The sequence below is a fragment of the Eschrichtius robustus genome, chromosome 4 (assembly GCF_028021215.1).
Source record: "Eschrichtius robustus isolate mEscRob2 chromosome 4, mEscRob2.pri, whole genome shotgun sequence".
Classification (NCBI taxonomy): Eukaryota; Metazoa; Chordata; class Mammalia; order Artiodactyla; family Eschrichtiidae; genus Eschrichtius; species Eschrichtius robustus.
This window is the reverse complement of record NC_090827.1, coordinates 120,539,534-120,554,891: the sequence shown is the minus strand read 5'-3', so window position 1 is coordinate 120,554,891 and position 15,358 is coordinate 120,539,534. Positions and strand designations below refer to the sequence as shown.

Sequence of the window (15,358 nt, the reverse complement as noted above, 5' to 3'; positions counted from 1 at the left end):
TTGTTTCTTTAACGTTCTTTACTGTCGACAAAAAATTAATCCATCTAAGAAAGAAATGGAAAACTTTATTCGAGTCAAATAGAGGATTTTAACCCAGGATTTTAACCTCAGCAAGCTCTGAGGACTGTTCTGCCCTTAAAGGTCAAAGCACAATTATATAGGTTTTTGAGACAGAGGGCTGTACATTAAATGACATAGATAGTTTGCACAATCCAGATCTGTGAGTACAAAGTGAAGGTCATTGTGGCCCCTTACAAGATCATGAAGGAATGTTATCTTTATTTTAAAATTAATTAATTAATATATTTATTTTTGGCTGCGTTGGGTCTTCATTGCTGCGCGTGGGCTTTCTCTAGTTGCGGTGAGTGGGGGCTACTCTTCGTTGTGGCGCGCAGGCTTCTCGTGGTGGCTTCTACTGTTGCGGAGCACAGGCTGTAGGCGCGTGGGCTTCAGTAGTTGTGGCTCGCGGGCTCAGTAGTTGTGGCTCGCGGGCTCTAGAGCGCAGGCTCATTAGTTGTGGCACACGGGCTTAGTTGCTCTGTGGCATGTGGGATCTTCCCAGACCAGGGCTCGAACCCGTGTCCCCTGCATTGGCAGGCGGATTCTTAACCACTGCTCCAACCAGGGAAGTCCCCAAGAAGGAATGTTATCTTTTAAGGAGTTGTCTTGTTGGTGCTAGGAGAACATTGCTTTTTATGATTGAACATGAATTTCTGCTAGTGGGGAGGGTTAGGCCAATACATAATGCAGATACACAATGCACAGTAGAGGGGAGAGAGGTCAAAGGGCAGTGAAAATTTTTCATGTTTAAATTTTCCTTGATTTGCCTTAGAATATGAAATTTTATCATTATTAAGATATGGAATTGATTTTCACTGTCCAAGAAAAAATATTTTTAGTGTGGTTTACAGTGGGTATTTTAGGATGATGGGTATTTTGGTTCTATCATCTCTGGATTGTCTTATTTCTCTTTTGATCTGGCTTATGTAGTATAATTGGTATAGGCAGTGTGGTCATTTAAATAAATACTTAATTTCTCAGTATTTTGTCAGAGCATCTTTATTTTCTCAGTATGCTTCAGTTGGCACATTTTTATTCAAGAAGATAGAAGACACTGGAAAATACTGAGGGTTTTTTATTTAAGTTTTTTCCTAACCCTTGAATGGTCACTAGATGGCCTGCTGGTATTGCATTTTAACTTGGCGGGTTATGACATAAAGAAGTAGGCTTCTTGCTGATGGTTTTAATCTGAAGTGATATTTTAAATACTGTTTTTAAATCTACTAGGAACTCTAGATTTAGTAGTGCTATAAATTATTTAAAGGTTTGTCTTCTTATGAAATGGTGGTTTAGTGCTCTAAATGGGTTTTATACTGTATGTAAAACCAGACTTTGCAGCTCAGTTTTAAAGTGATGCCAGTATGTCGTTGGTGTTCATGCTTTGGGTGCATGTAGCTTAGATAATAGAAATTTAATAGTTTCATAAAAATACGATTGAGCTCTAGTGTTCAAATCTGTTGAGATTTGGCTCAAGAAAAAGTTCAGAAAATACTTAAGGAAAAATTTAAAATGTGAAGTCACTGTGTTTATTAACTTGTTCACAGTTCTTTAGGAAGATTAAAAAGAGAAAGCAAGAACTACTATTTTCAGGTAGTGAATGTTGTTTGTTTTGCTGGCCAGTTTCCAGGAAAAAACAAACAATTTTCTCTTTGAACAAAGATATGGATACAACATATGTTAGGTGTTAGACTGTATTTAGTCAGTCAAGCAAAAAAAAAAAAAGAAAAAGTTTTGAGTATCCATGTTACATTTTAAAATTAAATTTTAAAATGTTTCTAGACCTACCTCATTAATGGTAGCATGTGACTTGTTTACTGACCCCCTACTCAGGAGAACTCCTAGGAGCACCCCTGTTGCCTCTCTACCCTTAAATGCTTGGTGACTATGGAGCTCTTAAAACTGGAAGTAAGGGGTTAGGTACATGAACACTTGTTCCTGACCTGGCTTGTGATCTATTTTTGTTTTAAAGGAAATTTCCTGAAATAAAGGGTTTTATTTGTACAGGTTTCAAAAGAACACATTATTTTCTAACAGCTGACTGTGTCCCTGGGAATCCGAATGAATCCCAACTAAAATGGATAGCTCATGTGGCAGGGACTTCATGTTCTGTTGTCCAGATCTCTTGTCTCACTTTGAGGTGGTTTTGACTCTTTTAGATGTTCAGTAGTGGTTTTGGAAACGAAAAATATTTGTCAGTAGAATGTGCTAGGAACTGGCTTTGTCTGCATTTTAAAAACTTTTTGTCTTCCTGATAGTTCTCTTCTCTCTACATGTCCAATCCACAGAGAACTCGCTTCCTCTGAGTACATGTTCCATGTTCCTGTTGGCTCCTGCTATGTTTGTGTTAATTCCAAAAGTGCTCACTTTATGTACCTTCTTAGAAGAGAAAAACAGTAACAACCTCTTGAACCTTTATTTTGCCATTGGTTAGATATTAGAAGAATTTTATATCTAAGTTGTGAGGTTAAAATTCACTTTAAAATAATTGCAGGGTATGAATTTTGAAAAGGGAAGAATTTTGTGACATGCTTGTAATGAAAACGATTTTATACTTAAATAATTTTAATAAATTTTAATTATAAATATTAAACAATAAAATTTTATGTAATTTAAAATTATTTTCTCAAACGACTTCCCTCCTTTTTGAAAAGAAAGTGATTACAGGGGAATTCCCTGGCGGTCCAGTTGTTTGGACTCCACATTTCCACTGCAGGGGGCACGGGTTTGAACCCTGGTTGGGGAACAAAGATCCTGCAAGCCATGTGGCATGGCCAATAAAAATTAAAAAAAAAAAAAAAGTGATTATAGCCTCTATGTTCATGCATACAAAGCAGCACATTACTAACAATGCGTTCATCCTAAAGCTATGGCATTATTAGTGTACAGAACATTAAAAAAATAATTTGGTTGGATTTATAATATAGATACCACTCTTTCATGTTCGAACTATTTCTCTTGGATTTGCTCACAAACTGTTGGTACGTTTGTTTTTTAACTTAGGGTGTGGTTGGAAGGAAATAGACACGATGTATAGAAACATTTGTTGGTTCTCAGTTCTTACTTTGAACAGAGTCTCTTCAGAGGGAGCAGATCCACATACCTGAGTGTACACTCCAGTGTCCTGGCGTTCTACAGAAGGGGGGATTCCAGGGTGGAGGCAAGGTGGAGACACACCCAGCCTTGTGCTGGGAGCATTACAGTGGGCATTGTGCACTGCTGCTATTCATTAGCGTTTGTGAGCTGACTCTAGTGATGATGGCTTAGGAAACCAGCTAAAAATGCCCTGTTGCGTCCAACAGAGATCAGAAGATTTAGTCTGTTGGATGCGCTCCTCTGACCCTCCAAGATTGTTGACAGCTATTAGTGGTAAATGGGGGGGTGGGGGAGAGTAGTCAACACCCATCAGAAAAAAGGCATCTCATCCTTACAAAATAATATAGGCTTCAGAGATGGCAAAGAAAGCTTTACATAGAGTTGCTTGTATCAGTGAAATTCTTCTCTTCCCTGGAGTTCCTGTGTCATTTATTCCCAGACTGTGATTCTGGTTTTCAAAGTTCTAAGGGGTCTCAAGTGGTGGAAGTGGAGGTTTTCAATTTATTCACAGTGATGGAGTTTGAGAAAGTTGGTTGAAAATCGTTCACTTGTTATTAATATAAATGTTTAGATGTAACTGAAATGTTGAGTATCTTTACTTTTTGTCTAGGACTTTATTAACACAGAAAGATCACACGCTGACCAGAAACCCTGGGAATTGTAAATGTTTAACAAAATCATGAAAGTAAACTAAGAACAATTTATGTGGCAAAATGTTTCATAACTTAGTTTTATGGGAAAAACAGTAAAGGTTTTTCTTTTAATTTTTATTTTTAAAAACTTGTTTTTTTATTTGGAGGAGAATAGTGTTGGGACCTGAGTTGGAATCCCAGTTCCAACACTTATCAATTAACTGTACGACCTTGGAAAAAATAACCTGATTTCTCTGCCTTCAATTCTCTCATCTGTGAAATGGGAAATAAAAATAGTACCTGTCTCAGAATTGTACTGAGGATTCTGTTAATAAATGTAGAGTGCTTAGAACAGTTCCTGGCATGTAGCAAGCACACTATAACTATTATTTATTGAGTATTTATTTGTGTGGTAAGCACGTTGGAACACAGTACAACAGGGATTTGGGGCAAGTTATTAACCTCTCCTGAGCCTTAATTTCCTCATCTGTAAAAAGGAGGATAGCAATAGTTTCTTCTACTTTCATAGGTAGGATTGCATGAAAATTAAATGAATTAATTCACGTGAAGCCCTTAGAACATTGCTGGTATTGTTGATAGCATCCAGTAAACGGGAGCCCCGCAGTTTACATAAAGTTGTTTGTCACAGCAGCCCTGTAACAACACACACACACACACACACACACACACACACACACACACACACACACACACACACTTTTTGGTGGCAGTGTTGTTAAACAGCTGAGACGGAGACAAGGTGAGAAATGTTAGATAACCTGCTCAAGGTTGCACTGTTAGAATCTGAACTCCGGTCTTAAGTACAAAAATCAGAAATAACTGACCTATAGACCTGTGTTGCTTTCTTGTAGCTCTTTTTGGTTTTGAAAATGTTGTATCTCTAATGTTTTGTGATTAATGCAGATATTTAATTTCAAGTGTGTTTTGTGAAACTTTACCATACTCTTTTTCACAAAAGCCCTAATGAATGCCTGACTTTTTGTGTAATTTAATTTAGCATTTGTTCCTAGTGTGGAGGACTTAAATTCTTTATTTTACAAAAATGTGTGTTCCTCAAGGTAACTTTCAGAGCTTTACATGTCCAAGAAGCTAATTGAACATACAAGAAGTGTGTGCAGTTCACTTAATGCACATCATACTGTTCTGGGAAAAGTTGATTCTGAATTTTTGTTTTCTGGTTGATGGAGTAATAGCCTTTGTAAAAAATGCTGAAACTACCAGTTGCCGTGTAATGCCCATGGGTGAAAAACGCTTGGAGGAGAATATACAGAAATGACAATAATAGCCATATATAGGGTGATGGGTTTTTCTCCTTTCCACATTCTCTTTATGGCTGTTTTATAATTTAAAATAAATGTATTAAAAATAATTCCTGGAGTTAGAAGGTACAGAATGGACTACCTTAAGCTATTTCTCTTGCTAGATTTAAAAAAGAGTCCTTACAAGGTTGTATAGTATTTACATCTACAAAGAGAAAATTGAGACAGCCGGTGGAAGCTGTGTCTCTTCCTTCATCATTATTCTTTGATGCCCTCATGTAGTGTTTACCGTTAGTAAATACAATAAGTAGTCCTCTGCTGTGGGTACCTACTGCAGGCTTAATTGCAGGAGGTCTGGAAGGTTTATGAAGTGCCCTGTGCTGTGCAGAGTTTGTGCTTAACACACACTTTCTACTTTCCCATGAGTAGTGGGATGCTCAAAGGACAAAGGGCCTCCAGAGAGCTAGCTGAACGTGGTATGGTAGTAAGCAGTGCTTCTTTATTTATGTCTTTTAATTTTATTATTTCTTTCTTTTTTCCTTCATGTTTACTCTTCTTATTCATTCTTGGGTTTTTCATGAGAAAGATCAGAGGCCTTGAATTTACTGGTAGGAGGAGCTTGATTTTGGTACATGATTTAGCCAGTGCTGTTCCATCTTTGAGGGAACAGAGTATCAGAAAAATGTAGTAGAATAATTCTTTCTAGATTCTCAGAACCCATACGGACTGCTTGAGTGGTAGCACTCAGGCTTTCATGAGATGGTCTAGCTTTGAGACCCATATCTGACTCTGCTTTTTTCCACTACTGCAGATATTAATGAAAGTCCAAATGTCAGTTGAAGTTTCTTCCCAAACTTTTTCCTCGGTAAAAGTAGTAGGTATTGTCCTTAAACACCTGGTTCTTCCATTAATATTCATTTTGAATTACTTTTTCTGTTGTTATTCATTTTTTAAAATGGGCTTTATTTTTTAGAGCAGTTTCAGGTTCACAGCAAAACTTGAGTGGAAAGTATACAGAATGAACTCCCATGTCCCCTCCCTGCCACACACGGCTTATCCTGCTATCAGCATCCCTCACCAGAGTGGTACCTTTGTTATCATTGATGAACCTACATTGACACATTGTTATCATCCGTAGTTCATAGTTTACATTAGCGTTGAACCTTCTGTGGGTTTTGACAAATGTGTAATGACATTTATACACCATTGTAGTATCATAGAGAATAGTTGCACTGCCCTAGAAAATCCCCTGTGTTCTTCCTATTCATCCCTTCTCCCCTCCCCTGTAACCCTGGGCAACCACTGATGTTTTTACTGTCTCCATAGTTTTGCCTTTTCAGAATGTCACATAGTTGAAATCATACAATATGTAGCCTTTTCAAATGGGCTTCTTTTACTTAGTAGTCTGCATTTAAGTTTTCTCCATGTCTTTTCATGGCTTGATAGCTCATTTCTTCTTAGTGCTGAATAATTAATATTCCATTGTCTGGATGCACCACAGTTTATCCATTCATCTACTAAAGGACTTCTTGGTTCTTTTCAAGTTTTGGCAATTATGAGTAAGGCTGCTATAAACATCTGTGTGCAGGTGGATGTAAGTTTTCACCTCATTTGGGTAAATACCAAGGAGCATGGTGGCTGGATTATTTGGTGAGAGTATGTTTAGCTTTGTAAGAAATCACCAGATTGTCTTCTAAAGCAGCTGTACCATTTTGCATTCACACCACCAGTGAATGAGAGTTCCTGTTGCTCCGCATCCTTGTCAGCATTTGATGTGGTCAGTGTTTTGGATTTTGGTCATTCTAATAAGTATATTCTAATAGTGGTATCTCATTGTTGTTTTAAATTGCATTTCCTTGATGATATATGATGTAGAGTATCGTTTCATATACTTATTTGTCATCTGTATATCTTTTTTGTGAGTTGTCTGTTCAGGTCTCTGGCCCATTTTCTAATAGGGTTCTTTTCTTACTGTTGAGTTTTAAGAGTTCTTTGTATATTTTGGGTAACAGTCCTTCTTCAGATATTTTGTCTCAGTCTGTGGCTTGTCTTCTCATTCTCTTGAGAATTAATTTATTTTGCATAAGAAATTATTGCTTGGATACATATGAAAAACCCTTAATCAGTGCCAGTTTTGTATGCTTATAGAGATTACTTGATTGATTTGACTGGAAAATTTTAAAGTAATTAAACACATTTAGTAGGATTTCCCTGGTGGTCCAGTGGTTAAGACTCTGCCCTTCATATGTATAGCTGATTCACTTTGTTATGAAGCAGAAACTAACACACCATTGTAAAGCAATTATACTCCAATAAAGATGTTAAAAAAAAAAAAAAAAAAGACTCTGCTCTTCCACTGCAGGGGGCGCCGGTTTGATTCCTGGTCAGGGAACTAAGATCCTGCATGCTGTGCGGTGCGGCCAAAAAAGAAAAAAGAAAAAAAAGGAAAACCCCAAAAAACACATTTACTAATTATTCCTGGGTGTATGACAAGTGTGAATAGGCCTTGTAAAGATCACTGGATGAGCAGTGTATAAGAGCAGTATATAAGTTTGTGGTAATTACAAATAGATACTTGTGGGATAAATGAGAAAAAGCACTGTCCCAATGTGATATAAATGAATACTAGGAGTTTGGTTAAAATTTCCGGACTGCATTTTGTAAGACATCAGAGAGTGCTGTTTCTCAGACTGCAGTGGTGGGAGTAGAGCTGACGTGCTCTGGAATACTGTGTTACATGACTAAGAAGGTGGCTTTAGTGACACTGGTGACAAAGATGCATGTGGAAGCTGGAATGAAATGGTTTTATAATATGTTACAGAAAATAATGATTATGTTTAGAGTGCTTTTTTTGTTTATTTCTTTGTTTCCAAATTATTTTTATCGTTACCCCTTACCTGAGGTCACCTCTTCTTTGCAGTTGCCTGATCTTGACATATATGGCACATTACAGGAATTTCTGTCTCACTAGATAGTGGGAGATTATGATTAATGAAGTCTTGCATGTGGGATGTTACCTGCTTGCAAGTAGACCAACAGTCATTAGGAAAATTGATTGGGAGGTACAGCATTAAATCCCTCTCTTACACTTCGTTTTTTAAGTCTCATTTTGAAATGTTAATTTTCTTCATTAAGATACCCTTTGGAGAAAGCTAAATTGTTGAATCAAACATTTAACTGTACTTTTGTGGATGTATAGGATATTGTACCTGTGGATGCCTCTTATGAAGTGAAAGAACTGTATGTGCCAGAAAATAAACTTCATTTGGCAAAAACAGATGCAGAAACATTACCAGCATTGAAAATTAATAAAGTGAGTGCTTTGTTCCTTTTCCTACTGAGTGATTTGACCTTATGTATAGTTGTTAGTCTGTAGAATTTGTGATTTTATTTTTGTGTTTGATGGTGTGGGTGGGTAGTGGTGTAGTTGTGTATATCACAATTCCCAGGGATGGGAAATATGTTTAATTTGTAAAACCATATTTCCAAATTACCATGGCTTTGATTTCATTTTAGTCATAATATTTATTTATTATGAAATATCAAAGAACAAAGATTATGTAAGATTTTTAGGCTTATCAGAAGGAATGGGTTCTAAAAGGTTAAAAACCTTTAATAATTAAATAATTAAAATGAACATTTTTTTCCTTTAAACATGTTTCCTAATCCCTTGTCAAAACCCTGACTTTCCCTTTCTTATATTGTGAAGAATAATTCTGTTGTGTATCTTAGCTCTAATAATAGCATTAGGTGTTTTTCCCAACAAAAAACTGCTTAGTTAAACTAGATATGACAGTGGCGACTATAATTTATCACTTTCGAATCTTAGAGAATTTTAAATTGTGTCATTCAGATATACTTTAAAAATGGAGAGATTTAGGAATAAGAACGTGGACCAGGACTAGAATTTCCCAGCCTTTCTTTTAATATAGTAAAAACCCCGGACACCCAGGGAGGTGCCAAACGTGCAAGTAAGGAGAAAGAAAAATAAACCCTCAACCCTTCCGAGGTCAGAGGAAGACTCTTCAAAGACTTACTCAAATTCCTGATAGGAGTACATTATCTCGGTGATTCGTGTGATTGGGTTTCTGACCAGAAGCTAAGACATGCTGCAGGGGAGCAGAGAGAGGGAGAGTTGGAGAGCAGAACCACTCAAAGCTGACTTTGCAAAGGAATGAATGCACACACACACACACACACACACACACACACACCCACCCAGGGCAGGGAGGAGGGAAGGGGAGAGAGAGAGAGAGAGAGAGAACGAAACTGAGAATGAATGCATATGAATCCAAGTCAGTTAGACTCTATAACCCAGAAAGACAGCAGCTTTTTCTAAATGTGATCTTTTTTTCAATACGGTGGTTTGTTCTTTGCACAGCAGTATGCAAAGTAATTAATTAAAAAAATTAGGTTACATCATATAATGTATGCTAGGCTGCCATAACAAATACCATACCCTGGATGGCTTAAACAGCAGAAGTTTATTTTCCCATAGTTCAGTAAGTTAGAAAGTCCGAGATCCAGGTGCTGGCTGATTTGGTTCCTGGCGAGGCCCCCTTGCTGACTTGCTGTCAGATGCCTTCTCACCTTATCCTCACAGGGTGTCCGTGGGACCTCTGGTGTCTCTTTCTCTTATGAGGGCACCAGACCTATTGGGTTGGGACCCACCCTTATGACCTCGTTTATTTATCACCTCTTCAGGGCTCGATCTTCAAATACATTCACATTGGGGGTTAGGGCTTCAACATATTTTCAGGGGGACATAAACATTCAGTCTATAATAGATACCATCTAGAATTAGATTCCAATAGAGAAGAATAGTGGCCATTGTCAAAGGTTTAGGAAAAATTAGTAAGAGGAGAACTAGAAATTGAAACAATTTGGTGCATGAATATAATTTTTTCCTGTGAATTGAAGGAGGGGAATGCTTTACCATTATTTGATTTTTCAGTGGAACATGCCAACCTAATACTTTGGAAATACATGGTAAGTCACATCATAATGCACACCTCTTGGCCAGGTGCTTTATCTTTTCTCATATGAGAATCACTGCTCCATATATATACACACACACACACACACACACACACACACACACACACACACACAGTTAAAAAATGAGCATGTCCAGCTTGCATTAATTCATCAATTCTTTAATATTCTGATGGTATCGACTAGAAATCTTAAAGTTCAAGAAATAATATAGTGTTTGTAAAATGAAGGGTACTCTGTCATTGGTGAGGGATTTTTTTTTGGTAAATATTTTTATCTAAAGTTTGTTTTAGTTCAGGACAGTGGTTGTCAGAGTATAGTTTCCAGACCATCATTGTTAGCATTTTCTGGGCACCTGTTAAAAATACAAATCCTTGTGCCACAGCAAACCAGCTAAATCAGAAACTGGGGGGTGGAGCAGTCTTCATTTAACAAGCCTTCCAGAGGTTTCTTAATACATATTGAAGTTTGAGGACCACTGGTTTAAGAGATGCTATTCTTATTAGAAATGTTGGGAAGCCTAATGTTATTCAAATTTATTAAGAAAAATACATACTTTCCTAGTGCCCTTATTGTTTATTAGATTTGTATAATCTATAAACATTCTTGAGAAGTTCATTTCCATTGCTTTCAAAATTAAACCCCAAAAAGCCATTAATGCTTTTGTTCATAAGTACATGAAATAGAGCATTTTTCTTTACTGTCTCATTTACTAGGTGGATATGCAGTGGGTGCAGGTTTTGGCAGAAGGTTGGGCAACCCCGCTGAATGGCTTTATGAGAGAGAGGGAGTACTTGCAGTGTCTTCATTTCGATTGTCTTCTGGATGGTAAGACATTTTATATTCAAGTACATTGAGTATGGAAAAGAAAGCACACAGTTGCAGGGATTCGTCACTATTTATAGAGAGTACTGGTAACATCTTAATGGAGACAGCACTTAAAGACTAAATTATATCAGTACTGAATATTTTAAATGTATCATGGGATCTTTCCATTTTTAGTTTTCTTGATTGTGATTTATTGCAGGGGGAGAAGGACAACCTGGGGATTAGGGCTAAAAATGGATTTAAAAAACAAATACAGTTTCGCTATGCCATATCCACCCGATCACGGTAAAAAGCCTCTCCCCAGGAAGTGTACATACTTACTAATTGTGCTGTGCTGAAGCCCATGCTTGCTTAAGCCAGGTGTTCTAACACGGAATCAGGGAGTCCCAAGTTAAGGAGTCCTGAAATAGGTGGTTAAAAAGGATGGTTCTTCCTACTCTTTTAAAACACTAAAAAAAAAAAAATTGCCAAAGAAGTTGATATTTAAGGTATTGTAATTACATTCCAGCTACCTTAAACTTTGTATACTGTTGGTAAGATTAATTTACTACAATAAAGAAAATATTGCTAAATGTTAAAGAACTATGCCGTATGATCCAGCAATTCCACTTCTGGGTATTTACGTGACGAAAACAAAAACACTAACTAGAAAAGATATATGTTCCCATATGTTCATTGCAGCATTATTTACAATTGCCAAGATATGGAAGCAACCTAAGTGCCCATCAATAGGTGAATGGATAAAGAAGATGTGGTACATACATACATATGTATACATATATATATATATATATATATATATATATATACACACACATATATACATATATATACACAATGGAATACTATGCAGCCGTAAAACACAATGAACTTTTGCCATTTGCTGCAACATGGATGGACCTGAAGGGTATTATGCTAAGTGAAATAAGTCAAACAGAGAAAGACAGATACCATATGATTTCACTTACATATGGAATTTAAAAAACAAAACAAAAGAACAAACAAAACAAAAACAGACTTGTAGATACAGGGAACAAACTGGTGGTTGCCAGAAGGGGTGGGGGTAGGCTAAATAGGGGAAGGGGATTAAGAGGTGTATAAACTTCCAGTTATAAAATAAATAAGTCACAGGTATATAATATACAGCATAAGGAATAATGTAATAATTTTGTATGGTGACAGATGGTTACTAGACTTATCATGGTGATCATTTCTTAATATGTTTAAATGTTGAATCACTATGCTGTACGTCTGAAACGAACATAATATTGTACGTCAACTATAATACTTCAATTAAAAAAAAAAGTCATAGAACCCTGCAAAGTTGTGACCACGTTCTTCTGTGTTATAACTTCTTTTGACTGGGGAGTAAAATAGATACTAGAAAATGTAATTCCTACTCACTGTTCTCAAGAACCTTTAACACAAGAATTAAATTTTACTTTTTGATTTTCTTCCTTGGAAATAATGGTAAAGTCTTTGTGGACTGCCTCCTTAGTAATGACTTAGTCTTGGGTGTGGTGTAAATCTACCTATTAATTTTCCATTTTGAATTCCACCTTATGGTGGTAATTTTACAAATTTTTTTTTTTTTTTTTTAATATTTATTTTTGGCTGTGTTGGGTCTTCGTTTCTGTGCGAGGGCTTTCTCTAGTTGCGGCAAGCGGGGGCCACTCTTCATCGCGGTGCACGGGCCTCTCACTGTCGCGGCCTCTCTTGTTGTGGAGCACAGGCTCCAGACGCGCAGGCTCAGCAATTGCGGCTCACGGGCCCAGCCGCTCCGCGGCATGTGGGATCCTCCCAGACCAGGGCTCGAACCCGTGTCCCCTGCATTGGCAGGCAGACTCTCAACCGCTGCGCCACCAGGGAAGCCCCTATGGTGGTAATTTTAAAACAGCCAAACTGTTATCATTGATTTTGTTGATGTCTTTTGCCCAAAGAAGGCATACCGTGATTTCCCAAAAAGTGTGGTTTCTCTTTGATACATAAATAATATCCACATATGAATTTGAGAGTGTATTTTATTTTTCTAACTTGCACATGACGAATAGGAAAGAAAAAAAACACTTTCAGAGCTTGAAAGGTTGGGAACTGAGAATGTGCCTTTGGTCTCACTGGCAACATATTTTGGTTTAAATGGAGCCACTGATTATTTACTACCTTTGTTTCTTGACCAGTGATAGCTGGCCTTAGTTCCATTCTGATTAAAAAGCAAAAACAAAAAACTTTTTGAGTGTTTTCGTCTTCCTCTCTCAAGGATATCCAGGTATACCAAGTATACTCAAGTTACTTAACCAACTTGCCACTCAAAATGTAGTTGTCAGCAGTATCAGTTATAATATTTTTCCTGTAAAGGCCCTGAAGCATAATTCTTTATCTTACTCATATATTTTTGGTGATGTTAGGCTTTACCAGCTGATTCTTCCTTACTCAACAGTTTCTTAAACTTCTGTGATTCTTCCCCCTAAAGACAGTTTCATGAGTGGTTGTGAGGAGTATTGCTACACACAATGTTGATGTTCTTAATTTTTGCTGTTTTGTTTTTTTTTTCAACTCTGGGTTTGTTGCTTGTTCTCTCCCTGCTTTTCTGTGCCAGGTACCAGTGGAACACTGTCACTGGAGCAATAAATCTTTTATTATTTGAAGAGTGTCTACTGAAGTGTGAAAGGTAGATGCGAGGCCCCCGCTGAGTAATGCAAGCTGTGTGCTTTATGTTCTTTTGTGCCCTGCAGGGGGTGTCATTAACTTGTCAGTACCAATAGTTCTGACAGCTACTCAGGAAGATAAAGAGAGGCTGGACGGCTGCACGGCTTTTGCTCTGATGTACGAGGGCCGCCGCGTGGCTATTCTTCGCAATCCAGAGTTTTTTGAGCACAGGAAGGAGGAGCGCTGTGCCAGGCAGTGGGGAACAACATGCAAGAACCACCCCTACATCAAGGTCCTGAGTCAACCTTGCCGCATTTTATCTTGATTTGCCAATAATGTTTGTGCTGAATTGTGAGGCATTACCTGTATATCAACTATGCCACTGGAACTGTTAATATTTTGCAGAATCAAGGCTGGAACTTCGTGTGATAAGCATATGGTCTTGTCGTTTGGTCCACATAAATATTCAGCAAATATTTTTTAAACATCTACTGTACACCAGGCACTGAGCTAGGTGCTAGTGCTGGGTATATAGGGCTGATGTGCACGGCAGGGCAATCTTTATATGCTTGGGGCATGCTGTCTGGTGGTGGGCACAGACATTGATCTTGTACTTACAGGTAGGATGTGATGGCAGGGTGCTATGGGAACCCATGCTGGGTGATTTTATCTAATCTGGGCTTTTAATTGAACATTGTGTTTCTGGTATGAAAGCAGTGAAATTTTTAATTAGTCTCCCCGAAGGGCCTCATGTATTTTATGTATTGTATGTGAAATGTTATCATTGAAGTCACATTTCTGTCATTTGTTTTAAAGTAGACTTTGAACTTTAAAAGAAACTAAGCGAAGGAGTTCCCTGGCGGTCCAGTAGTTAGACTCAGAGCTTTCACTGCCAGAGCCCTGATTGGACCCCTGGTCGGGGAACTAAGATCCTGCTGCAAGCTGCATGGTGCAGCCAAAAAAAAAAAAAGAAAAGAAACTAAGTGAAATTTTAGTAGCTTTACCTAGAAACTGTATATAGCATCTGTTTAGATCGTGGAAGTGTGCTGAATTTCATTTCATTGTCTTATGTAGGACAAAAAAGTGATAAACTTAAAAAACAGGCAGATATATTATTTTATAAAATAATGGTGGTGTCAGACATTCCTTCAGCATTAAAATTTACAGTTACTAATAACAAATAACATAGTTTACAAACCATGCTTATGTAAATTTTTTGAACCACATAGCAGACCTATAGGATGGGTGGCATTTCCATCTTACACATGGAGAAATTGAGACTTTATGGGGGAATATATGTTCTTGGCCAAAGTTACGCAGCTTATGGTTGGGATGAGGGTCTGATTTGAATCCAAGACCTTGGGCTTTAAAGCCATCTTCCATAATCCTTAGCAGAAAGTCATTACTGGTTTATGTAGAGCTTCACGTACTATGTAATCCCTACCACTAGAGAGTACTTTTTACATGAACTCATTGGAGGAGACATTTTTTAATCACTGAACATATGTGAATGCTGTTTATATTGTGTGCCACTTTTATTTCGAGCAGTCTGTAAGACTTCTTAGGTTAGTTAGTACTTGGTGTGCAGCCTTGAGGGACCAGTAGGATTTGGATAGGAGGGAACTGTAAGAAACAGCTTTCCAGGTTTCTGGAGCCGGAGGAGCAAAGACTCGGTGCGTTTGAGAGATAGTTGGTGGTCGAGGGGGAGAGAGGACCTTGGGCTTCAATTTCTACTCCAAGGTGTTAAAATTTTGTTCAGTCATAATAACAATTTACATGTATTTATGCTTTTCAACCACGTTTCTGCTTTTCAGCCCTTACAGT

The 15,358-nt window shown here is 37.6% G+C and overlaps 1 protein-coding gene across 2 annotated transcripts in view; it reads left to right on the top strand.

Moving 5' to 3' along the window:
• The window catches only part of PAPSS1 (3'-phosphoadenosine 5'-phosphosulfate synthase 1), a 103,767-nt gene that overhangs the window by 40,495 nt on the left and 47,914 nt on the right, over nt 1-15,358 (top strand). For both annotated transcript variants that reach the window (XM_068543275.1, XM_068543276.1), the window contains exons 6-8: nt 8,265-8,378; nt 10,777-10,888; nt 13,621-13,826. In XM_068543275.1, the coding sequence (XP_068399376.1) occupies nt 8,265-8,378; nt 10,777-10,888; nt 13,621-13,826 (432 nt within the window). The remainder of the gene's footprint in view (nt 1-8,264; nt 8,379-10,776; nt 10,889-13,620; nt 13,827-15,358) is intronic.